At 41.4% G+C, this 27,410-nt stretch overlaps 1 protein-coding gene across 1 annotated transcript in view; it reads left to right on the forward strand.

Annotated features, from left to right (window-relative positions):
* The window catches only part of COL11A1 (collagen type XI alpha 1 chain), a 309,931-nt gene that overhangs the window by 236,112 nt on the left and 46,409 nt on the right, over window positions 1-27,410 (forward strand). Inside the window, exons 46-50 of the mRNA XM_048496576.1 lie at window positions 3,278-3,331; window positions 5,091-5,198; window positions 14,031-14,084; window positions 15,525-15,578; window positions 15,673-15,726. Of these exons, the coding sequence (XP_048352533.1) occupies window positions 3,278-3,331; window positions 5,091-5,198; window positions 14,031-14,084; window positions 15,525-15,578; window positions 15,673-15,726 (324 nt within the window). The remainder of the gene's footprint in view (window positions 1-3,277; window positions 3,332-5,090; window positions 5,199-14,030; window positions 14,085-15,524; window positions 15,579-15,672; window positions 15,727-27,410) is intronic.

A 27,410-nucleotide genomic window follows, 5' to 3' on the forward strand; every position in this document is an offset into this window, starting at 1 on the left:
GGGTCTGTATACTATTGTGTCACCTTTTTTAAATCAGGGATGACATTTGGGGTATTAATACCCAGTAAGTTTGCATAAGGGATGCTGCAGAACTTAGGTTCTGCAAACCATTTAACGATATGGTTCTAAACAATACAATTTTAAAATAGCTTATAAAAGTTCTTGCTGACATAGTGTCTAATGGTCCATATCTTGTATAATCCAACACCTGTAAGTATATATTATGCTATTAGCATCTGAAAAAGCAAGCAGACAGCAGTGTATTTCTGATATTAACAAAAATAAAAATAATTGTTTTATCTTCTCTTTGGACAAGTATTGATCCAGAGGTTTCCCCATGTCAAGTCATATTTTTTCCTTGGTTATTCCTTTTAGGATGGAAGATAATCTGTCCCAGTATTTCTTAATTCTAGTACAGTGTCCAACCAAGTCTCTTTGCATCTTGGGCTTCCTTTGGTTATTTTTCCATTTTCTCGCCACCTTGTAGTCTCCCAGTCAGAAAGATAAAAAAAAAAATAGATTAATATTGGATGGAGCTATATTGTCCTGAAATATTCCCAAGAGATAGTTTTCTGGGAGCATCTGGAATTTATATCCCAGAATCACTTGTGAAATCTTGTGAATTTTTTTCCAATATTTTTTAAGTTTGGGGCATGACCACCACATATGAAAGTATGTACCCTGGCTTTTCCCACAGTTCTGTGCTTCTGTTGTTTGGTAGGTTGTTAACTTCTCAGGAGCAGCAATGGCGTAGGAGGTTAAGAGCTCATGTATCTAATCTCGAGGAACCGGGTTTGATTCCCAGCTCTGCCGCCTGAGCTGTGGAGGCTTATCTGGGGAATTCAGATTAGCTTGTACACTCCCACACACGCCAGCTGGGTGACCTTGGGCTAGTCACAGCTTCTCTGAGCTCTCTCAGCCCCACCTACCTCACAAGGTGTTTGTTGTGAGGGGGGAAGGGCAAGGAGATTGTAAGCCCCTTTGAGTCTCCTGCAGGAGAGAAAGGGGGGATATAAATCCAAACTCTTCTTCTTCTTCATATATATTTTAGATTTTTCTGAAAACCTGGGGTTTCTTTCATGTTTGTCAAAAGATCAGTCTTGTTTGTTCATGGTTCCAATTTCTGGAGTTAGGTATCCATAGATAGGGCCATTTTGAAAATTGAGTATGTTGATCATGTAAGACCTTTGATAAAGAGTTTATAGTGCAGTCCTAAAGAAAGTTAGTCCTTTTAAGCTTATTGAAGCTGAAGGGATTAGAAGGGTGTAACTCTGTTTAGGATTGCATGGTCAGTAGCCAAAGTAAATTTTTCTATCCTTTTCAATAAATAAAATTCATTATAGAAATCGTATATTCTATATAAGCTATCATAGTCAAATGTGCCCCAATCTGCAGGCATTTAAATGAGCAGGACAGTGTCATTTACACAGGAGTAATTTTTTTCAAGAAATGCAGAGGATCCCTCCCTCTGGTTTGCAGAAAAATGTGAAAACTTTTGTTAAAGACAGGGGGGGGGGGTTAATCCCCCAAAAGACAACAGCATTTTCTGCACAGCCGCAGACACATTTGTCTCCAGCAGCAGGCAGGGGAAATCTTGTTTCTGCAGGGGAAATCATGTTGGGGCAGCAAAGCTGCAAGCTAGCAGCACTGCCAAAGAAGAGGGGTTGTTAAGATTTTACAAGTGCCTGCTTCATTCAGTCAAGCAAGAGTTAACTGCTGAAGTCACAGGTAACTGGAATCAGACGAGCTTCTGGAAAGATCTCTTTTCTTCTTCTTCCAGCAAAAGAGGAGAGACAGAACACAGGCACGGATAGACTGCACAGATACCCAGACTGAGCACTTGCATAGATAGAGTTTGCTGTTCTGATATTTAGTGTAAATGTAGTTGTAATCTAGCAAAATTCTACAAAAGAACTCACTCGCTTCTGTGCCCTATTCTCTACTGTGCTAATTCATTGCAATACAATAATTTTGGTCGTTTAGAGCATTTCAGTTCTAATCCTGCTTCCCAGTTTTCTGGGATCTTCCCAGCAGGAGCCTATCCAGTATAGCCATGGCAGTAGTTTCATTTCCAGGAAGGAGAAAAGGAAACATGGATTGGGAGAAACCACCTTGCAAAGAGCCTCAGGGAAAGAGGGAAGAAATGGCAGAAGCGGGGGGAAGGGGGGAGAGAAATGATAGTAGAAAACATATAAAAATACACAGAGATCAGTAATGACAGTAGCATTGGGGGAGGGGACTACAACCATGGGTAAAATGGGGAAAAAAGAGTCAGGCACCCAGAAGGAATGGCAGTAACATGTGGGGGAGAAGAAAGGAAGGAAGGAAGGAAGGAAGGAAGGAAGGAAGGAAGGAAGGAAGGAAGGAAGGAAGGAAGGAAGGAAGGAAGGAAGGAAGGAAGGAAGGAAGGAAGGAAGGAAGGAAGGAAGGAAGGAAGGAAGGAAGGAAGGAAGGAAGGAAGGAAGGAAGGAAGGAAGGAAGGAAGGAAGGAAGGAAGGAAGGAAGGAAGGAAGGAAAAAATAATACAGAAGAATTTTGTCCAATTTCAGTAAACAATAATTTAAAAACCAAGGACCTCCCCCAATTTTGTAAAGCAGCATAAACAGTTTTTGTCTAAATAACTGTCAAGACTGACTTTTCTGAAGAAGAGTCTTGCATTTCATCATGGGATGCAGTCACACATATTTAGCATCTAACAGTTAAATCCTAAGCATAGTTATACCCTTTACAGTCCACTGACTTCAGTGGACTTAGAAGGGCATAATTTGACTTAAGATTGCATTGTTGAATCAGGGTAGCAATATTTGTCTAGTAGCAAGAGCCGTTTATTGTTATGTTGTAGACTGGGGTGGTGGGAAATACGAATCAGATAGCAAGCATTTATTTGGAATTGGATAAGAAAAGTATCATTTTTTCCCCTCAATAAATCTCCCCAAAATGGTCTGATATACTCGCTTAGTTGTAGAGAGCTTGGTTCTCACTGTGATTCATGTTTGAATGGAAATACATTTTTAAATATCCCAAAATATTGCAAATGTAATTACCTTCGATAAATGTCAGTTTCAAATTTATTGCAGGCAACCAAGCCTAAGACTTTGGGAGGTGAACAAATAACGCTTGGCTGCTCAGAATATAAAAGACCTTGGACTCACAGCAACATCTCTCTAAAGAAATATAGGAATACTTATACCTGAATAATGCAAAATACCTTCATGTGGATCTGCTGCCTTCAGACACCAATGTTACCTTTTTATAATTCTTTTTTTTTTTTTGGTAGGGTCCTCCTGGACCGCCAGGTCTTCAAGGTCCTGTTGGCGCTCCTGGTATTGCTGTAAGTATCCTACTTGTTATGTATAACAAATGAGTACCTTTCCTGAACTCTCATTAGTTGTACTGAAACTTCAGACATAATTTATATAGCTTAAAATGGAGAAAATATTAAATCACATCCTTGAGGCGTCTGTGTCAGTACAGTCCAACACCTTTTTCAGGTTCCAATATTAGATGAGTGCTCTGCTGCAGCAGTCATACATGAGTGTAACAATTCAAAGATATCCATGACTATACGCAGGTAATGTTTCCATTCCCTGACCTGGATTGCGCAGGCTAGTCAGATCTCATCAAATCTTGGAACCTAAATAGTTAGCCCTTTTTGATACATTGATATATTAGTCTATTGATAAGTTTAAAGATAAAAATTAAAGATTGTATTAGAAATTAAAGCATGCATGTGCGATAGAGAACCTATGAAACATCCCCCCAGTGGCGTAGCGCCAACGGGGCGGGGAGATGCAAGACCCAGGGCGGCACCGCAATGGGGGTGTGACTAGGCCATAAAGTGGGCATGGCAGGGGCGTTCTGGGGTGAGCAGTGCTGCGGCAGGGGCGCAGGGCACGCGCATGCCCTGGGCACAGTTCCCGCTTGCTCCGCTTCTGCATCTGCCCTTGGACGCAAGCAAAAAGCCAGCTGATGGGTGATGCCTGCCCGCTGCAAACAAGGCAGTGGCTAATAATGCTGAACATGTCCTGAAACAAAGGCTCCTCAGCCAATTCTCTTCCAAGGTGGAAAAACCTCACCTTATGTAATTTGCCTTCCCCACCTTTTCCCCAGGAATCGGCTGCATTCAGGAATCCCTTTAAACAATCCCTGCATGCAGCCCCTTCCTGGGGGAAGGGGGTGAACTCTTTCGTTTAAAGACAGAACACAACAAATTAAAGAGTCCACCCCCCTTCCCCTAGGAATCGACTGCATGCGGGAATTGTTTAAACAATCTTTGAATGCCGCTGAATCCTGGATGTCAATACAAGCCAGTCCGAATACTTTGTATTTGGATTGACTCGCATTCAGGGCCATTGTATTTGGGCCGACTTGCCCCAATTCAGGCATTTTCACCGATTCACACTACCTGAATCACCTGAATAATGACTTCTAGATGTCTGGCAGCTGTTAGCCATAATATTATCATGAACAGCACCTGAACTCCCTTGCCTTTTAATGATCTTTTAAAAAGTGTGCTGACCTTGTAGTTTTGTGGACTAGAAACTTTTATAGACTTCTTTGTAAGAGTGGGATAAATGTTGCAATCTTGCTTCTATGCAGTTGACATTCACAGAATTTGAGTACCTTAATTGTGTGCATTACAATAAAAATCCATGTGGTCTTTCTCAGTATCTGGGCAGACTTCATACAAAACACAGTTGGAAATGTATTGTTCTCTTGATGTCTTTCTGAATTAAAATGAACTGGGTTTTGCCAGCTCTTAGAAATAGTATCTGCACAGCTCAATGGAATCCATGACAAAATCTCATTTGTGACTTCAGCACTACTGTGCCACTTATTTATACAGCATGACTCTGTTTTTACTGTATTTGTTGAATGGATGAGTTGGAATATATATTAAATGCATTAAAACACAGATTCTAGTCCCCACTCACAGTGTGAGAAATTCAATCTGACTAATTTCAGTGCCTCATAATTTAGGATTAGAACAAGTAACATTCAGTGTGACTTCTACCAATTTGTGAGGCCTGTTAAAAATGAAAGTCTCTCTGTATAGTGCATTGAGAATTGTATCTTTTCCACCCTACTAGGGTGGTGACGGAGAGCCTGGTCCAAGAGGACAACAAGGGATGTTTGGGCAGAAAGGGGATGAGGGTTCACGTGGCTTTCCAGGTCCACCTGGACCCATTGGTCTCCAGGTAAGTCTTATCTTTGTTTCTCTTCCTTCTGCTCATTGTTCCCAATAAAATGAAGGGAAGATTCATATTTCTGTTTTCAAAAATTAAAGCTTCATTTTGCAACAACCTAAACATTTGTAAAATTAATATTTATTTATTTATTTATTTACATATTTATTTACATATTTATTTACATATTTACTTCATTTACAGCCTGCTGTTTCTTGCTGAGGCTCAAGGAAGATTACAGAATATAAAAATCAATTCATACAGACAGTAAAGACTTCTGCTAAACAATGCAGTGAGGCTTACATAACTAAAAAGCAGGCAAACAGAAAGCAGGTTACAAAGGTAGAATACATTTGAAAGGTGAAAGGAAAGCAATACTGAATATTTAGAGGGCAATATAAAGTGTTTGTAGCTCTTAACATATGTTTTCTCTTGAGGAAATTTCTTCATCCTCATTTCACCTGCTTCCCAGAATCTGCTTCCCAGATTCCCCCTTTACAGCCATGACCACTTTTCCCTTCCTCCTTGCTTAGGCTGCTTTAGCTTTGGCCATAGCAGCGTGGGAGGGTAGAAAGGAAGTCGCTACCCTTTCCCTCTTCCAGGCTACATGTGACGTCAATAAAAGTGCCCAGGTGTAAAGAAAATATTTTTTATTAACAGCCATGATGTTAGGAAAGCTGCAATTTTTCTTCTCTGCTTGTTGGCTTCCCAGAGGCATTTGGATGCAGAATTATCAACTAGATGGTGTTGATTGAATGATTGTTATTCTCCACACAGCATACAGATTAGACAAATGGCCACTTTACTACGCTCTTTACCCTGAAGCTGACTCTCCTGGGGTCATGACTAAGAAAAGGAGAATCAATCATAGAGTTGGAAAGGGCCATACAGGCCATCCAATCCAATCCCCTGGGATGCTCTAGGACAGTGGTGGCGAACCTATGGCATGGGTGCCAGAGGTGGCACTCAGAGCCCTCTCTGTGGGCACGCGCAAACAGAGTCCCCCCCCACACACACATCTAGGCTGACCTGGGCCGCTGGACTCAATTATTAGCATTAAACCTAAGACCTAATTTTGGGGAAGGAGTGTAGGTAACCCTGTTAAGCGCTATTAAACCCCACTGATTTTCATGCGAAGAACAACATTGAAAGTGCAATACGAAAGTCAAACTCTTTTTTTTCTATATTTGTAATAGAAAATGCCTCAGTTTTAGCAATGCAATCATCCAAATTCTAGTGTAATAATAAAATTTACTAGAATTCTAAGGTGGCTGATTAGCAGTGTTCTCTTGAGATGATCTTATATTTTCTACATTGTAATGAAGTTTAAATTTGATTTGCATTAATAGAAATAATACGCTTCACCTTTGTGTTTTTAAATTTAATGAAACATACCTAAAAAATCTATTCGTATGAAACACAAGCAAATGAACTGTGTGCCTAAGTAAAATTATGTTTCCTTGAATCTCATTTCTCTTCAAGTGTGCTGTTTCTATTCATGAGAATTCCATATACTCTGATCATAATAAAGGACCATTGAGCAATCAAGAGCTCCTTTTTAGTCACTGATGTGGTTCTCATTGAAGCAAGCCCAAAGCCCTTGTAGAGCTTTATCATTTTCTAGTTATTATATTTCACAATAATCATATATCACCAGATGTAATAAAATTGACTTCATCTTAAATTATAACATTGACTAAGCTTTTGGAGTGTCCAATGACAAACCCTCAACCAATGGGCACACAAGACTGTCCTGCACACCCATTGGTTCAGCTCCCATTGTTGGACATCCTCTACCTATGCACACTCCACCCTCCCAAACCCCAGGCCAAGCGACCACCCTCCTGAGGCTCCAGCACACCCTACCCCCTCCCAAACAAAAAACCCTGGCCCACTGACAAAAGGCTCCCCAATTCCCTGCGCATACTCCCCCCTCCCAACGCCCAGACCCTGCAGTGTTAACATGTGTGAAAAAGCCATTCTCTGCATTCACAATATGGCAATCCAACCTCCAGTGTGGTATAGTGGTTAAGAGCAGGCAGAGGCTTACCTGGTGAACCAGATGTATTTTCACCAGAGGCGTAGCTAGAGAAAATGGAGCCCGGGGCAAAATCTGAGTTTCCACCCCTCCCCCTTATGGGCGGCTGCCCCCACACACAACAAAATAATGATTTTTTTGCACCAGGTCATCTCAAAGTCACCATCACATTTGCCCCAACTCACAAATCTGAACACACCCAGGGCTCCCTAGTTTAAACAACATTGAAAGTGATGCTTTTTTGGGGGGGGGATCCACCCTGAAAAAGCATCACTTTTAATATTGTTTAGCCTAGAAAGCCCAGACTCTCCTTACAGGAGAGAAAGGTGGGGTATAAATCCAAACTCTTCTTCTATCCAGATGGGGTTTGGAGGTCACTTTGTCACTTAAATACATTTTGACACCACAAATGAATGTTTGCATGTATACCATATACATTTTTTCACACAAAAAAGTGTAAAAATGTGCTGTTATGTGTATTCAGACCTTGCCTTGCTGACCTCCATGCAGGTCCTGGAGATCACTTTGCCATTTAAATTCATCAAATGCCCCATTTTGATAATACAAATGGATGTTGGTATGTATGCCATATACATTACTTCACAAAAAGTTGCACACATGTGCTGTTATGTATTCAGACTTTGCCTTGCAACTTTGCCATTTAGATACACTTAATCTCCCATTCTGAGCCCATAAAATTGTTTGTGTGCATACCATATATATTTTTCCACAAACAACTTTCAAATGTGGTATTATGTATATTCAGAACTTGCCTTGCCAACCTCCACGTGGGCCTTGGAGATCTTGAATTACAACTGATTGCCAAACCAACAATTCCCTGGAGAAAATGACTCCTTTTGAAGGTGGACTCCACAGCTTTACAGCATCCTGACAACTTTCTCCTTCCTCACACCTTCTGTACCTAGCCTCTTTCCCCAAATCTCCAGGAATTTCCCAACCTGGAGCTGGCAACCTTACTCCCCAAATCTTCAACAATTACTTAGGGAAAACCAGCTCACTCTCTTTCCCCTACCCCCTCATCAAATCTGGCTATGCAGGCTGTTTCTACTTCCTTCAACAAAGTCAGTCACACACCAGAAAACATTCAGTATCAGGCTTTCCAATCTTCAGATGGGGACTGGAGATCTGTGATACATGTGCAAACTTCACATGGATGTGAATAAGATATAAAACGTTAAAACTTAGTTGAAGCAATTTTATTATGTTTACAGTCTTCTTGGTAATTTAGATGGGAAAACAGACCTGTAATACAAACAGTTAGTATTAGTGATGCAATTAAAAGTTGAATCAATTTTTTTTCCAAAGTAACACTTTCCAGAGACCCTTGAGTACTTCGTGCCAAGTAGCTTGGTTACCTACCAATCTAAGCAGGGGCTGCCTCACTGCTGCACTTTCCACCAACAGCTGTCTAGAACCGGTTGCATTGTTCAGCACAACAGGCTTTACTGCTAGTGGTACTTATAATGATTATTTTAAGTCATTCATACTGACAAAAATATTAGTATCAGTATTTCTAATAATTAATATTCCTTAAAATCTGGGATTTTTCAATAAAATTGTCAGCCTTCTTGTCTTAGATACATCTTTTTAATCCTTCCACTGTCCTGTAAAAACTTAGCTAATGAGGGCCTTTTCTGGAATACCTGAGGGTGAGTAGCTGCATACTCACCCAAGTATGGAATTTTACATATTTTGAATCATTTATTTTAAACTTGTTTTCATCATGCAGTGTTATATATCTATTACAATGTAATGATCTATGCTGACATGGCATAAAACTTGAATCCACACACATACATATAACTGATTTTATGCCTTGTCAGCATAGATTATTACACCATTGGCTACTTGAATTATGTTTTACTATTTGTATGCATCTATCCTTGAAAACCTCTGGAGAAGAAAGAATGTATGAACACATTAAATAAAAATATTATGGTACTATTAATAATAATCAAACATGATTAAATTTATGTTTATGTGATTAAAACATTTAGAAGCTACCTTTTTCTCAGATAACTGGGAGCAAAGATAGGTAACAATAATAAAATCAGTGCAGCATAATATAATTGTAAATACAGTAGCATTAAAACAACCAGTGGAAAATCTTAAAAATCAAGGCCAGAAGATTGATGTGTTTCAGATGCCCATAAAGCAATTATTGTCATGGACCAAAGATCCTTCTAAAGAGCTCCATTTTTAAAGCAGCAAGAGAGATGTACATCTTCTGAAAGGCTATTCCACAACATCAGAGTAGCCAAAGACAATGCAAGCAGGCAGCAACTGAACATATTTTTTGCAAATACCAGAGGTCATTTCTACACTGAGACCCTTTCTGCACATGCAGCATAATGTACTGTCAATCCACTTTCACAATTGTTTGCAAGTGGATTTTGCTGTTCTGCGCAGTAAAATCCAGCTGCAAAGTGGATTGAAAGTGCATTATTCTGCATGTGTGGATGGGGCCAGAGATAGATGATTCTAACTGCCTGAACCTTCTGTGGGTGTCATTTTGGGTGGGATGAGAACGTAACAGACCACAGATGGGACTTTTCAGATGATCAAGATTGAACCCAAACTATGGACTTCCTAGTAAGGCTCAATAGAACCATTGCTATGCACTTCTAGCTGCAGTACACTTGTTAAAAATGACTGACTGAAACTAGGAATGAGACATTTCTACTTTCTTTATTAAACTGTCTAATCAGAAGAAATTCTTGGCTCCATTTTAAAACCTAGTGAAAGAAGTTCCTACTAGATTTAGGGGTGAAGATATTTCAGTATAATTGTCTACAATATTGTATTTGAGGATTGTGGTTTAACAAATACCGGCATACTTCAATTTAAGCATATTTGTTTTCCCATGGCTATTAATGGTACCATCTATGTCTGGAAAAGTTAAAACCTGTTTGCACCTTTCAAAACAAGGACCTGGGTTTGAATTACTAAAGGCAAGTTTATGGCTTAATAAATCTTAATAACAAACTGTTGGGTAAATTGTTAATCTGTCAAGAGAACAAATTGTAACTGATGAGTTCCTTGTATCTACAACACAGGGATCTTTACTTTTCCATCAGTCCCACCTACACATTAGTGATTTGTAGGCAATTGTTCATCTGAGATATTTAGAGAGAAATTCTAGGCAGGTCTGCCCAGAATCCTAGGAAGTCTGCTCAGTGGGGCATATTCCCAGGAAGGCGTTCTTAGGATTGCACTGTAAGGCTTTAATTGTCCTAACCTTCATAACCTAACTGAACCTACTTTATAATTATATACTGTATTATGTGACTTGAAAAATGAACCAAAATTTGGCACAGTGTAGCCAAAATTAGGAACTTCAGGATCCACTCAATAAGAGTAGCAAAGATATGCTAACATCCCCTCCATTGAACTTAAAAGGGTTATAGTTTTGACTGGGCATTTCTTGAATGTTGGCAGCAGAGAACAAATGTCCCTTCCAGCTTTCAAGGTCATGTTAAGGAGATTTGTTTTAGATTTGAAAGAAGGGCCAAGTGTACTCATGGCTGAACTACAACAGCATGGATTGTCAGAATTGTCAGTATCTCCCTCCAAAACCCTTCTTCCCTTTTGAACCAGAAAACCTAATACTGCTTCAGGGCAAGTTCCTAAATTCCACAAACCAAAATAATTTTAAGTGTTACAGAACATGTTGAAAAGTAGTGGTCAAGTCTGAAAATCTCAGATACAACCAGTGGCAGAGTTACAAGAGGCGGGGGGGCGACGTGCACTGGGCGCATGCCTGGGGTGAAAAATTGCCCCCAGGCCCCTCCCCCTCCCCCCATGGCAACTCCTTGTGGCAACCCCCACCCCCCTTACCACACTTATCTTAGTTCCTTTCCTTTTCCTAGAACTTTTCAGGCTGAAAAAAGGCCTGTTCACAGTACAGGCTAAAAATGGCCTGAGGAACTACAGTTCCCAGAAGACCTTGGGGCTCACAAGGTCTCCTGGGATGAATAGTCCCCATCAGGCCGTTTTTAAGCCTGAACTGTGAATAGGCCTTTTTTCAGCCTGAAAAAGTTCTAGGAAAAGGAAAGGAACTAAGTTAAGGGGGGAAGGGGGGCCCATGGGGGTCGGAAAATATAGACTGTGCACCGGGTGCAGTTTGGCCCAGCTACGCCTCTGGATATAGCTACACGGCTTTTCATTGGATGTACCATTGCACAGCTTAACTTTCCTTTTTCGCAGCTGTCAATGGAGAGAACAGGATTGAAAGCTTGATGCTGCCTTGGATCAAGGCCAGTAATATTATGTATGTTATCTGCTCAAATGCACAGAGCTTTATCTATGGAGATTATGAAATGGATACATCTATTCACTCCTCAAAATAAGTAACTAACAGCTACTTCTATCAAGTACTATCATTTAAGCCAATTGTATAATCATTAGCTTCAAGATGACTACAAGCTATTAAAATCCCAGGTTACCAATTTAATGAACGTGGCTGATCAGGCTCTACATAACCCATTTTTAAAATATCCATGTGAAATTGCAGTCAGCCATTACTGGAACATTTTTTTTTTCAATTTTGTGAAGTGGAGAATTTTAGCAGTTGAGCATATCAGTTATTGAATGTGCAAAATGGTATCAAATTTTCCTTCAGAGACTATCACAAACAGCTAAAGATTGAGTCTGATGCTAAAGAATTGGATCAGTAAGGTTTTGGTGCTACTCCTATTGAAGTCAGTGGCAAAAACCCCACCGATTTTAAGGGAGTGCAGGATTGCAGATTCTGTGAGAGATTTAAGCAGAATGAGATTTTAAAATCGGCATGATTCTTTCTGATTACATTTGCCGCCTATTAAAAAAAACAGAAACATGCTATTTTAGTGCTGAATGTATAGATATCATACAAAGAATCTTTTGCTCCAATTATTCTATATATCGTTTAGTTTATTGATCAGACATTGTTTCAAACATTTCTTAACAGTTCTGGGCACAATTCTTCCTTCCTGTGCATGTACATATAGCCATAGGCGCAGTGGAGTCTTCTTTCTCCCCTCACCTTCCACAGTACTTGCTATTCCAAGTAGGAATGCTTTCTCTTTTCTCACCCAACTTCTTACTTTGAGGAAGAGGATGAAAAAGACCTCTTCTGGATCCAAGGGCAGTGCCATTTCTCAAATGCACAGAGCTGATGTTCCTGCCACTCAAGACCATGTTCTTAATATTTGTACAAATTCATATTTTAAGGTCTTGATAAGTTTTATTGTGGTTTCTTGAATTTCAGTTTTTTTTTTAAAAAAAGTCTTTATTAAAGCTCAATTGTGTGGCCATAAAAAAGAAGAGTATTGTAACAAACTACTTAATAAATTGTGTATTCAACAGATGAGGCAGACGTTTTACCCCTAATCATTAAGTATTCAAGTACACTGGTCTGCTGCATGAATGTACAACATCTGAATGTTCGAGTTAGTTCTGCACATCCAGTAAGAGATGAACATTTAGTGCCTCTCTAAATAATTGAAAACACCTGCCATTATCTCCTGTTTAAAAACTGGTAATGAGACAAGAATGCATTGACAACCATTTTGCATCTGTTCCAATCAATGGATATATTTCAGTATGCATATTAGTATTCATTATAGCCTTTTGTGTAAATGTAGAGCAGTCTATTGACCTTCTGCATAATCAGGGGATGGAATGGATGAACTGTTCATATAGTAAGAAAAAGTGGAAGTTGCCTCATTTGTGCTTGATTTCTAACAAAAACAATACATAAAGCTTATGGGAAATCACACTTCTGTTGCCATCTGCCTCTTATTCCTTCTTTACCTCTTGGCTACAGCATTGAGTCCCTTGAAAAAGCAACTGGATTAGGTTGTTCTCGGTTTGAAAAAATGCAACAGCAATTCTGCTGTATTTCTTTCACCTGACCACTGGGCTAGGAAGACCTGAAGTGGACCAATTGTGGGTCTGCATATGCAGTGTTCACTGTGTATTTATTTCCTCCCAATTTGGAGATGGTAGAGGCCCCTCTTTCTTTCTCTCCCACATATGATGGTCCTAACCCAAATAAGACCCTGCAGTACATAAACTGTATACAAGTATCCAATTGGTCATTCTGGGGGAAAACGCTAGAACAGAAATATATGAGAGACTGGTTTTAAAACAAAATCTCATCTATGAACAGTTATTTCTTTCATGAGGTTGTTTCTAGACTTAAGATATATTTTGTTTAGTTATGTATTAGGACTATTCATATCTTCCCTTTCTAGATACCTGTTCTACATTGCATCGTCCTCTGGGTTTCTTTTCTTTAAAACAGCGGAGAAGGCTTAAGCAGTGTCTTTCTGCAAACCTTCACCTGGATTAAGAGTTTGCCCAGATTCTTTTGGATGTAGAATAATCACAACGTAAATTTCTTTAAGTGGAATTTTCAGCATTATAGAGAAATGCTTAGTAACTGGTCCATCACAGAAGTTTTGTTTGTTTTTTCCCCCCCCCCCCCCCAGCATAAATATCTGTGGGAGAATTTTTTACCTAACAAAAGCATTTGGCTTTACAATTCAGAAATATATGTATTAGAATCACATGTATAATAGTATTGAATTTTCTAATCTTGATAAACTCTTGTGCAAGAATCTCATCATTTGTCTGGCTTTGTCTTTTGTTAGACATAAATGTGAATCCCTGGAGTTGGAGAGGTAGGCAGAGGATTAGTAAACTATCACAGAAGTACAGAACCGACATTCAGAAATGTTCCTACAGTATCACTCCAGTTTAAATAATTGTGTAATTTCATTGTTCATCTTTCCTATCCCTAGGGTCTACCTGGTCCACCAGGTGAAAAAGGTGAAAATGGAGATGTTGGTCCAATGGTATGCTGTTGGTTTTTTTTTAAAAAAAAGCTGTATACAGTTGGCATAAAGTATATCACAAATAATATAATCTATATATCCTTTTTCCTGTCTGTCTCCACTCAAAAGATCCTCAGGTGAGGGTAGACTGTTCTGCAAGAGCATGAACCAAGTCATAGTCACTAGCTAACTAATACAAGCATGCATGTATGCATATACACACACACGCGCGCCTATTAGGTTTATATCTTTATGTCTTTGAATCGATTTATATCCTGTGTTATGATTACCAATTATTTAAAACATAATATTGACTTTCTCTTAAATATCAATTTGTGAGTGTTCTGCAGTTCATTCGTAGTGCAGTAGCATAATATAGAAAACCTAAAAGGAATTGCGGGGGTCACTTTCCCCTCTCTACCCCTCCCACACTATTTCCTCTTTTTCTCATTCTGGTATCTCCCATATCCTCTCTGCTTTCTTTTTTACCTCACTATCTCACGTGCTAACCTTTTATTTCCCCCTCCAAGTTTCAATTTTATTTGTTATTTATTTACTTCATTTATATCTTACCTTTCTCCACAATGGAAGCCTAAATCAGCTTACATCATTTGCTTTTCATTTTATTTTCTCATAAGCCCTGTGAGGTATGTTAGACCGAGTGTCTGTTACTGGCCCAGTGAACTTCCATGGCAGACTGTGGATTCAAATCTGGGTCTCCCAGATCTTAGGCTGAAATTCTAACTACTATACCACTTCTGCACTTTTGTGTGGTAACTGCTGTTGAACATTAGTAATCAACTAGGCCTCTGTGAGTCAGGCAGGTCACATTATAGCAAGCTGGTTATTGCCACGTCTGTCAACTCTAGTCCTCCCTCAAAAGCCAAAACCCCCCTAAAAGGGACCTGTCCCTTCCCCCATTTTTTACTGATAGAAACCAAGGCTGTAAGCCTGGAAATATTGTTGGGGTTTCCTGGGAATAGCTGAGAGTATTTGTTTCTTAAAGCTACAAGCACTATCATGCTGTGGGGTGTGGGTTTGTATTTCAGATTTTTTTTTTTTGCAAACTTGGGTTTTTTCTCAGATTTGCAGAAATAGCTGCCTTGTCTGTTCATGGCTTCAGCCTCCAGATTTAGGTATCCACAGTTGGGGTCAAGTTGAGAATTGACTTGTGCACTCCAACACATACCTTGGGCTAGTCACAGCTCTTTGGAGCTCTCTCAGCCCCACCCACCTCACAGGGTTTGTTGAGGGGGGAGGGTGAAGGGAAAGAAAATTGTAAGCCCCTTTGAGTCTCCTTACAGGAGAGAAAGGGGGGTATAAATCCAAACTCTTCTTCTTCTAAATACATTGCAACTTATAGCTCTTAACTAGTTCTGAAAAACTTTGTACCTTCCTTGTGCTGATTAGCATTTCTATAGCCTTGGTTAAGTTGTTGAATTTCTTTTTGTACATTTATAGGGCCCACCTGGACCCCCTGGCCCAAGAGGTCCTCAAGGCCCAAATGGAGCTGATGTAAGAAACTTCACACTTCTAATAGCTTTTGCATTCATTTAAAAAATAATTCACACATGACATAACTTACAACTTACTATCGCCATCATTCTAGGGTCCTCAAGGTCCTACTGGTTCAGTTGGCTCTGTTGGAGGTGTTGGTGAGAAGGTAAGAAAATGAATAATTTTCAACTATTTTTTTGCTATGTCATGTAGGTATGTGTGCATTTTTCAGTCATTGAGGTAATTTCACAGGATGATTATCTGCTTGTGGGCATAATAATCAAAACCAACAAACCAAAATTATTCTCCCTCATAGATGAGGAGGAAACTTTGAGAATATATGGTAGTCTAGTGAGCGATAAGGATTCAAAATGAAACTAGTAGAGCTTCCAGAGCTTCTGACTTTGTTGAAAGTGACACAGTTTTTGTTTTCTGAAAGTTCACAACCAGAATGTGCAAACAGGATATGCTAATAGGGTAGTTTTGTGTGGGATTGGTGCAGGAGGCGAAGGTGTGTATGTGGGGGGGGGGGGGAGTATGTGTCTTTTTGCTTGAGATTGCTTGTTTTTTAGCAGTGTATAGTGTGTTTGTTTGCCTGAAGCTTGTTTTTGTTCTAGCTGTGTGCAGGGGCGGAACGAGGGGGGACTGCGCCCGGGGCACACATGTGCCCTGCGCCCCTGGAAAGCCCCTGCCATGCCCCCAGAATGCCCTTGCCACACCCCCGCAGGGGCATGTGCCCAGTGAGTTGTGCAACCCCCCCCCCTTGGTGCAACACTACTGGCTGTGTGGTCGGTTACAGTGGATCTTAGTGGTAGGGACTGTTGCTGATTGAGCTGAGTCAGTCTGTATTGCCTGATACCTGGGGGTGGAACCACATACCTCAGCTGAGTAAGCAGAGTTCAAATGGTAATGGTAAAGGTAGTTCTCTGTACAAGCACTGGTTTATTGCTGACACATGGGATGACATCCTATCACAATGCTTTCTAGGCAATCTTTGTTTACAGGTGGTTTGCCATTGCCTTTCCCAGTCATCTACACTTTATCATCAGCAAACTTGCTGACCTTGAAAGGATGGAAGGCTGAGTCAACCTTGAGCAGGCTGCCTGATACCAATTTCTGTTGGGATTGAACTCTGGTCATGAGCAGAACACTTGACTGCAGTACTTCAGTTTTCCACTCTGTGCCACAGGATTCCTAAAATCAGAGTTCAGCTCCCCACGAATGCAGTTCTTCCTGACAACATGCAACCAGAGTGAGAAAACATTGTATGTTAACCAGAGGGATTAGGGGGGTTTTTTAGTGGTAATTAGGTAAGAAAGTTTGAATGGAAGTAAAAAAGAACCCCAGTCACTAAGGACCTTGCAAAAAGAAGAGTTGAGTTGAGTTCCTGTGTGAATTTAGCAACAGGGCAAGGAAGTCAGCACATTATACATTATCCTTCTCAGTGTAGGAATCTGTTTAGTTTTGGGTAAGCGCCTATCTTTAAACTTAACAGCTTTAAATGATGAAGTCAGAAATAAAGGTTGAAGCCAACAGATGGATGGAGCTATTCAGTGTTTTTAGAGTGTGCTACTTGTATGATTATCTGCCTACTGTACAGAAGCTGTGGGTGTGACATTGATGTATGGAGCTCTTAGCTGTCAGGAATCAGCTTTGTTCTTTTGAAGCTAGGGTTGCCAAACTGGGGAATTGTGAAAGAGACACAGAGGTATGTGGATGAAACCTTCAGGAGCCTGTAGAACTGTCTTGTTCTAGAATTGTTCAATGGAATATTATTATATTTATAGACAGGGCAGAAAAGGATGCTCTGTATATCAAAGAAGGCAAGGAGTCCAAAAAAAGCTTTAAACTCCTTCATGGATGGAGATACTTGGTCCTTGTAGTAACTTAAAAATTGCTGTGTACTATCACCTGCCTGACCTAAACAGTAAAAGTGATCTTGAGATACATAAGGAAGTAAGAGCAAAATATTGCAATAATGGTTGACTTCAGCTATTTTCTCATTGATTTGGTGGATTGCTGCTTAAGTCATGTCTGGACACCTTGTTGATTGATCATGGAGCCAAGTTGAGGGGTAGTGACACTAGAAAGATATTAATCCTGGACTTGGAGTTTGGGACCTGGTGCAAGATGTAGATGATGTTACACAGTGCTATTAAGTTCAACATTTATATCAGCAGAAAGTTGTCCCAGAAGTTCAACACAACTGCAGGCGATTTCAGAAGTGGGAACTTTACAGTGGCCCTTTCCCCACTTATCCTTTTCCGAGGGCAATTCCCAGAGCGCGGCATCCCTGGCGCGCAACCGGGCGTCCCCACGACCCCGCACTTTGCGCGGGGTCATCAAAAGGTGCCCTTTGAAAGAGCGCTAGGAATGCCTCGCGCTGAGGGGCGCGACAGCAGCAGCGTTGGGGCAGCTGCGCTGTCGCCGTCCCTCTCAGTGGGGAGTGCCGAGGGACCCCGCGCTACTCTCCTTGAGTAGCGCGGGGTTTAAGGTAAGTGGGGAAAGGGCCAGTAACAAGGAGATTCATCAGGAGGTAGCTGAAAGTGGAAATCAGGACAGACAGTTCCCTTCAGAGTCCTTGGAAACTATCATACATTTATATGGGTGCTAAAAATGAATGTAGAATATTTCTGCTGTGGATATTCCCTCAAGAATGCTTCTGTGTGTTCAGCTTTAACAGGAAGATATTAACAATAAGAGGCAGGACAGGGAGATGTGGCAAGAGCTCCAAGGAGAATTCAGATAGGATCTTCAACTGCTGCCCCTACAATTCACTTATATTTGTGAGCAACCAGTATAAAGTGGGCAGGAAGTTGCTGCAGTGGTGGATAGATGGGACAGGAAAGAATTTGGTTGGTTGGTTGGTTGGTTGACTTTCCTAAACATTTCTATGTCTAGGGTAAAGAATATATTGAACAAAGTACATACAAAGTAGTGGGGCTTGAGCAATTTACATAATGCATCCCACATACAGAGTTTGAATAGGGGAGAAGCACACAAGAGACCCAGCTGTCCTTGCAGGATTGCATTATTATAGCATGGTCCTTCAGCTTACAACAGTGCTAAAAAAAACCCCAAAAGTTTTAAGCATTTGACAGAAATAGCTCATTAAGCAACCAAGGAAATGAAAAGCCAGTTCCCGCATTCCTTAGCAAGGTTACTGGTGTGCATTCTGTAGTGGGGCGTGAATATGTTTTCTCACCGTGCATACTAAGTATTATGTGACTCAAGTACAGGTCCATACACATGCAGAGCTCATTCTGAAAAGGAAAAGAAATTGCAACGGGTTGAATCTACATATATAGCACTCGTGTCACACATTTACCTCATGACTCAACAGGGAACAGATGGCTAGCTCATATATGGGATTCTCTACAGAGTAAGGCTGTTAGACAGTACATTCAAAAGTCAGACAAAAGTGTCAGATAAACATGTAATCAAATCTACCATGACTTTATCCTAATCTACAGAATTCCATGACATGAGCTTTGTGTTGTGCATGTGGTAACTTTTAATTTTCTGCATGGGACCCTCTAGCACAAGCTTGCTTCATTTCAAGAAAGCAGCAAAGTTCAGTCATCCAAGCACAATTTTGCCCTGTCACAAAATAACAGGAATCTTACTGAGAGGCTGATATTGCAGCACTAATAATACTTGAAATTATGCTGCAAGAATTGCTTTTGTTCAATATAGGGGCTCCTACCTCAGAGGGTTTTTTTGCATTTATGATCTAGTATTCAGTTTAAAACAGATGCACATTAACATAATAGTGCAGTGCTTTTGTAGTATTTCACTAGACAACACTGCAAAGACAGCTGTGAGAGTGGATCTTTTTCACCCACTTACTTGTGAGGGAATGATGTAGCTCAGATATAGATTTTTATAGAGAGTTTTTAAGTAGTGAAAGGATATATAATCAAGGCAGTCAAAAATGAGTGTTGTGAACGTGAAAAAATGGTTAGAGCTTTAAAGTAAGGAGTAGTGTTATCACAGCTGGTTTGTGCAAGTATTTTTGCCACTGTTGGGTGATATAAACCACTAAAATTACTTTATGTGAGGGAGTCCAGAGTATATTGAGCAAGTTCTGTTGTGGTTTCTAACTAAATTTTGACAGGGTTCTAATACTGTCAACCATGAACATATCTGTAACCTCATTTTATAGGACTCTCACTAATAAATTATTATGTTTCCAAGAAATTTAGTTTGTATGTATTTAGGGCTAGTGCCATTTGCTGGCCCAAACTCTCCCACCCCACTTCCCACTTACTTCGGAGGAGATGGGCGCAGCCTCCTCTGCCCTCCAGCAGCAGCAAAGTGACATCCCAATGAGTCCACAGCAGGAGGGAGGCAGGTAGGGTGAGGTCCAGCTGGGTGAGGGGGAATGTCCCAGGGCAGTGGTGGGTGGCGGAAGAACTGTCTGCAGCCCGGGCAGCCTGCAGGGAAGACTTGCCAGGCTGGTCAGCAACCTGGGGCCCTGGGGAAGTGACAGGGCTGCAAGGAAGGCCCAGGGTGACCCACGGAAATCAGCCAAGGTAGCAGCTGGCAAGACATGGCCAAATATCCCAGCCCCTGCTCCTTAAAAGTTCAGGCAAGCTCTCAGGAGAGAGGACCAGTCAATGGCCCAACAAAACCCAACTGACAGCCCAAGAGCCAGTCAGGGTCTGGAAGCAGGGCTTGGTCCAGGAAGGGACAGGAGTGAACATGAAAGGGGGAGGGTGGAGGAAAATAGGTTAAAAGGCAAAGAGAAAAGGGAGTGGTGGAGAAGGAAGGAGGGAGACCAGAGAAATGCTCCATCTGAATCCGAGTGCCTACTTAGCACTGCTCCTCCCATCCATTTGTACGTTTGAAAGTAAAAATACTATTACCATACAAAACTACTATTAATTCTCCTGTATCAAAGTACCATGTTCAGTAATGCATCATGTAAAAATGAATGATAATTCTCATATTTGTTTGGGACTATATTCTAATGTGGAAGCATACAGTTTTTTCAATAGCTGCACCTCAACTGACCAAACTATAATCTTTCTGCAGAACAGAACCTAATATACTAGTTAATGTTTCTGACTACAGCTTAAGGGGGGCAATGTTCAAATCTCCACTTAGCAGAAGCTTACACACACACACACACACACACACACACACATATACACACACACCCTGATTTATCTGTGCAAATTGAAGAAATGGTTCAAATTATTTACTTACAGAGGACTTCAAATTATTTAACAACAAATAATAATTTTGGGTTGAATCTAGAGGTGTTCTTGTGAGAGTGAGCTTTGGTATGGGGTCATAAGAGGCTACACTAATAATGAAAAATGGGGGGAGGTCAAGTGAACTGAATTGCATTTATGCATATTTGGGCAGATATTTAGAAACTTTAGAGTTATGTTTGATTGGGATTATTAGGTTATGATGCTACAAAACAGAATATTCAAAACCAAATTTATTCTGTCTTAATCCTTTGTTTTCTTGCCATAATACTGGGCAAACTCTCCTGACAACCGAAGCACTATCTAAAGAAGTGGCCGCAACTTATCATGGCTGCCATGGCTGCTAGGGAAGGGACAGCCCTGGCCTCTGGCTGCCACCTTCCCTGGCCTCGTGAGACACTGTCCCAGGCTTGCGAGGTCCCAGCCTGCCTGCCACGCCCGTGCGGCAGGCACTTGGGCGCCATTGGCGACATCAGGGGGTTGCCCTGACGTCACTGGGGATGCAGGCCAGGCAGCCTATATAAGGCCTGGCCTGGCCTCGCTCTCCCCCACTTCAGCCGAACCGGACGCATTTCCCACCCTCCTCTCCCTCGCTTTGGTGTTTGTTAATGCATGTTAATTTGTTATAGCTGTTGCCGAGTTGCGCTTGGGGGACTGATCTATAGGTGCGGGTCAGCAGGGGAGATACCTGCTTTGATGGAACCTCCTTAAGAGGTTTGGGGTGGAACAAGCCAATGGGATGCATGCCCAGACATGGGCTTCTATGGCTTGCGCCCCTGGCAGCAAACGAGTCTTCAGTCAGTGGCCACCGCCCATCTGGAAACTCTCATAGCTGCTCCAATGTGTGGCACTTTCCTCAGCTGGCGGGCGAGAGGAAAATGTAGGTTGCTGGGCTGCCCAGCACACAGATCGGACCCCCATGCTGTGCCTTATGATTCTGTTTACCCTGAATCAATATGTTAAATAAAAGGCTATAGCCAACCTTTTACCATTCAAAATCATGTTGTTGTATTATTGAAGGTTTAACAAGGGGGATGGCTATTAGTTACTTCTCTCAGGCAGCAAATAGTTTCACCTTTAAACTCAATGAGTCCTTCAAATATTCTTTTTGGCTATGCTACACAGCTCTTTAACACCTACAGGTGCAGTTCTCTAAGAGCTTTGAATTCAGAAACAGTGAAGTCATGGGTCAGTCAAAATAACTGCAGTTTGTCATGGGCCACTTAATCATTACCAGGAAAAAGCCCCAGGTCCAAAGAAAGCTGCACCTAATTAGCTTAGTTAGATAACAAGACCTGTAACTCACCCTAGTGCAGCTGATAAGGTTTTCCTTTCCTCTTAGTTTTTTGTGTTATATGTCCCACTCCCACTGGCATTCATCAAACATGGGTTTTCATACCCGCTTTCCTCTCCTACCTGCCATCACCTCTGCATAACCCCTTCAGGCAACACCTGCTTTCTATTCAGATAACATCAGAAGGACTCAAAGGTTCCTTATCAATGTGCTCAACCTATCATCATAATAGAATCGGCCCCAATGCACCATCATTTCTTTCCTATTTATTTATTGAATAAATCATTTACTGGTATCATGCGATGAGGAGCAAAGAGCATTGTAAATTTAATATGTTATGACAGCTTAGTGGCTTATACAGGTCTTTTTGTTTTCCTCTAAGAGAAATGGATTCTGGGCTAACCATACTGCACAGATCAATATACCACATTGCCGAATACCTAGCATTACAGTTAAACTTTGCAGGTACACAACACAGTCCCTAACTTGGATAGCCCAGGGTCTCATCTGATCTCAGATACTAAGCAAGGACAGTCATTATTATTATTTTGGTTGATTTCACAGCTGCCAGTTCTTTAGGTGGTTGTTGCCCTTTAATTATAATTTGAGCCTCACCCAGAGGCCTAGCAAGTTGTAATGTATCAGTATCGTATTCATGTGGATCCCAGCAAGGCTACCTTCTGGATCTGATGGATGTTAATTTTGTCAATTTGAAGATGTTTCAAGTGCTGCCCTAGTGTTTTCGGGATGGCGCCCAGGGTATCAATTACCACTGGGATGACCTCAGCTGGTTTGTCCCATAGATGCTGAAGTTCAGTTTTCAAATCATGGTATTTAGTGACCTTCTCACAGAGGTGTATCTTCCCAGTGACATGGGGTACCCAATGTCCCCAGGCGCATGCCATCTGGTCATGTGGCGGGCACAAAATCAGTCATGGAGGCCCAGTGTGTGTGTGCCCTCCCCTCTGCTTGCGCTGCGGCCACCACCAGCTGTGAAACTCAGGAACCGCGTAAGGTGAGGCCGCTGTTCGTTTGCTTGTCCGCTGGCCTCTTTTTTAGCCTATTTTAGAAGTGGGGGCAGGGCTCCATAACCCATGGGGGGCTCCGTGACCCACAGGGGAGCACCCAGAGGAGGTTTTGTCCCCAGACGCCATTTCCCCTCCATACGGCTCTGCCTTCTCATGTTCTTTTTCAATGACCCTGCTGTCACCAGGTACTGCTGTGTCAATGATGGTCACTTTCTTGTCCTCGATCACTGTGATGTTCCAGTGTATTATGTGCTAACACTGTGTTCATTTGGATTTGAAAATCCCACAAGACCTTGACCTTCTCATTTTCTGTGACTTTCTCTGGAGAATGTTCCCACCAGTTTTTAACTGTCCTAATGTAATTTTGCAGCAGCTGAGGACATGATCTAGTTGCATCAGCTTCTTTGGACAATCTTCACTTTGCATCATCTGTGGATTTTTCAATTCTGGCCTTGATCATATTTGTTCTAATGGCCTGCTCTTAAGCAGCTAAAATCAGAGATTCAGTTTTCTTTTTCAAAATTCCAGTTGTTAACCACAGCCAGGTCTTTTGTTGTCCACATTGTCCTTGATCTTCCCCTGAAATTGGCCATGCAATGCTTTGTTGTGCCAGCTTTCAGTCCTTGTTTTAATCACATTTTTTTCTGTACTCCTGTTTGGTTCTTTGGGCTTTCAGCAAATATCTGTTATTTACTTCAATCAATGTCTGTTCTTGACTTTCATTCACAAAATTGGCGAGCACATGGTTCTCCTCTTCCACTGTTTACTTTACTTGCAGTAACCCCCTGACCCCAGATCTCTGGGGAAGGTATAATCCATCAGTATCACTATGTGGGTGCAAAGCACTGTGCATTGTCATAAACTTCCAAGTTTTTCTATCCAGTGCATCCAAATCAATCTATGTCCATTTTATCATCATCATCATCATCATCATCATATGTTGCTCTATTCATGGGCTTGAAGTGGCTTCCAACAATTAATCCTATTTGGATGAGTACCCAAGGAAGTTCTAGATTTCTACACATAGGCAGGCCACCTATGGATATCTCTTACCTTGAAAACCCTACAGAACTGCCATAAATCAGCTGAGATTTTATGGAACTTTCCACCACCATCTAGTAATGCAAAGCTTCCTGGGTGTACATTAAAATGATGACGTAATTAGGCCTCAGTCTTAAAAAACCAACTGAAGATTTAATTTTTTTTCACCTATGTGAATCTTTAGATAGGTTAGATTTGCCAGCTCCTTCATCTTTATAGCAAACGGTGAGGTTCCTCACATCGTAGAATTGCATAATGTTTCCTGTTTCCTTTATGTGGTGCGTGGGAGGAAGCATGTTTTGGCCTACAGTATTGCTTCAGGCTATGTACATTATGCAAGATTATACAATTCACAGCCTGCTGTATAGAGTGGGAGAATATTTTTTGGCATCCATGTTATCGCTATTATTGACTTCAGTGAGCAGCGTTCGATCATATGAAAGCTGCATGACTGCCTTGGAAGGCAAAACTTTTTATGTGAAACCAATTTTTAAAGATCCCTTTATGTGTCAGCCAGCTCTAAATGTCTTTTTGCCCTAGCGAATGCCATGTATTTTTAACTAGCCTGTTGTTTCCTTCTGCTGTGCACACAGTTGTACATACCAATGTGATCAAAGGCAACTGCTACAAAAACCTGCTAAGTAATCCTGAATGATTAATGCTTCTAGACTTCTCAAAATGAGCTAGAAATCTAAAGCATATCCCTTATACTGGAGTATAAACTTCTTTAAAAAGTAACTTCTCCCTTAAGTATATTCTTTTAGAACTGCAAGAATTAAAAGGGGGGCAGTGGGGAAGGATAAGAGCCGGAACTGTTGATTTTGTGTTGAACTGGCGAAGGGAAGCTCTCTGCCAGCATACAAAAAGAAAAGGAAGAACTGAACTACCACCATAGCAACATTGCTGGTGCTTGTGGTTTCCAGGTTTTCTGCTATAGTCTCCTTCTGGCAACCCTTTGTTCCTGGCAATGCTCTGAGCAATGGCAGGAGAAAAATAAATCTATGTCACTTCTTGGGAAAACCATAGGTTTTCTGGAGATTCCTAAAACTGTCCTGTGTCAATCTCTGCCTGGAAACTTGGAGAGCTGCTCCCAATCATGTAGAACAACACTGGGATGAATAAAATGATGGCATAATTAAGACAGGCCCTAGGCTCAAGGGAAGACCGCATGCCTTGGCATCAGATGCCAGCACCAGCATTATATGCTTGAAAAAGATGGCACCAATGCACTCTATAAGAGCATCAGGCAAAAGTTGTGTTCCACAATTTGAATACAGTTGAGTAGATGAAACCACAGCACAACAATGCTCAAGTGTGCCCTATTCCTGCAGCTTCAGCTACGCAAGCAGAAGTATCTTCTGTTTCTCTGTTATGTTTCACTACATTGTCTTATGAGGGCAACTGCTACAAAGGGATATTCTTGCTTTGAATTCTCCCTCCTCCATAATGTGTGCTAACATTTAGCCTGAAGCATGATGCCATCAGTAGACTAGCCCCAGCTAGTGAAGTAGAATCGTCCAAGGAAATACATGACAGGATGAATTCCCTCATCGGAAAGAGCTATACATGGGGACATTGGGGTGCCATTTCTGGTGGCAACTTCAAGGTAACATGTACTTTGTGCTGAGCAAATTTTAACTGATTTTATTAAATTTGGTCTCCTGTGTATTGCAAAGTGTTGGCTGATTCAGTGTCTCACATTATGATATTACACTGATAGCTGACGATATTACTCTGATTCATTGGCCTGTTTTTTATCCCCCTGACAAGTGCATTTTTTGCCTATCTAATGATTGGAAGATTTGCAACCTTTTAGTGTCATATTCTGCGTAGGCCACCTTTGTTCCTTTTCAGCATTTGTGTAACTGAGCAACCATGAAGTCCAATAATTACGGATGCTTTTGATAGAAAAGATGTGTTTCTTAGGAGTTGGCTTCACTTTGATCCTCCATCTATCATTTTCAGGCTAGCACTGCTTTGTGAGGATGACAAAGAGCAGCACCAAGAACATGATTAAAAAGTTTGGGGCTTATAGATTTGCAGAGCCTCCATGGCAGATTTTGACCCTCTGATTTAAAATCCCAGGGAGATTTGTCATAGGCATGTTAAATATGGTAGCAGATTTACGATTTCATAATGTAATAATAGCCAGTCATATGTTCAGTCTTTAAAAAAAACACCGTTACCAGGCTGAAGACCCTCTGTCATTCAGTCAGCCAATCAGCATAAAAGCTAAAAGCCAAAGCGCTTTAGACCGACCAAAGGTCTTGACTATACTCTGTGACTTTATTTACCATTAAGCCATTAAGCTAATTGCTTCTGAAAGTTTTTTCAGTTTTGCTAGGTATATGTGTCTGGGGGTGGGGATGCTGTGCTTCACAAAATGAAATCCAAAGTCCCCTTGGGAGCAGGAGGAACCAGTTGTATGATACTTTGGAACCTGGCCATTCATTTAAAACTATGATTAATACAGATAAGTAATGAAATGCAGTCTACTGAAGATATAAGAAAGCTTTGGAATGATTTCCCACCCCATCAAACTAACTTTCCGATGTTCTTTCACTATGTGCCCATGCAAACCTTTTTGGTAGGTGATTTGTTGCATGAAAATACTTGCTGTTTAGCAACCACATGCTAAAGCAGACTTCCATTGTCTGTCCTTGCACAGTGAGGTGTCCAGAATCAGCAATTGCTGCTTCTCTTAGTGAGAACTGGGCTGAGTCCCTGACACTAATTCTTCCCAGTTGGGGTAGTTTGCTTTTGATCAATAACTGGCTTTATAGAATACTAGTGGGGCCTGGCCACGCGTTGCTGTGGCTTATTGTGATGAAATGGGAAAGGAACAGTAGGAGCAAATCAATTGCAGAGGCCAGCAGGACGTGCTCATGGAAACGTGCAGGCTGATACTGTGCGATGTCATTGATGTGTGTGACCGCATCCTCTCTCACTTCTCTTCCCTTGCATGGCACCTCTCCCCTACCTCCCTCCCCTTTCCCTTTGCTAGAGTGGGTGGGTCATATCCAGATGCTGGGCCCCCTCCCTCTCCTCTCTTGCATGCCACCCCTCACTCTCTCCCCTCCCTAACTTCTCTTCCCTTGCATGCCTCCCCCTCCATCCCTTCCCTCTCCCACCCTCTCTTCCCTTGCATGCCACCCCTCCCCCTCCCTCCCTTCCATCTCCCTCTGCTAGGGTGTGTGGGGCATATCCAGATGCTGGGCCCACTCCCTCCCCTCCCTTGCATGCCACCCCTCACTCTCTGTCCCCTCTC

Source organism: Sphaerodactylus townsendi, linkage group LG05, assembly GCF_021028975.2.
Source record: "Sphaerodactylus townsendi isolate TG3544 linkage group LG05, MPM_Stown_v2.3, whole genome shotgun sequence".
NCBI lineage: Eukaryota > Metazoa > Chordata > Lepidosauria > Squamata > Sphaerodactylidae > Sphaerodactylus > Sphaerodactylus townsendi.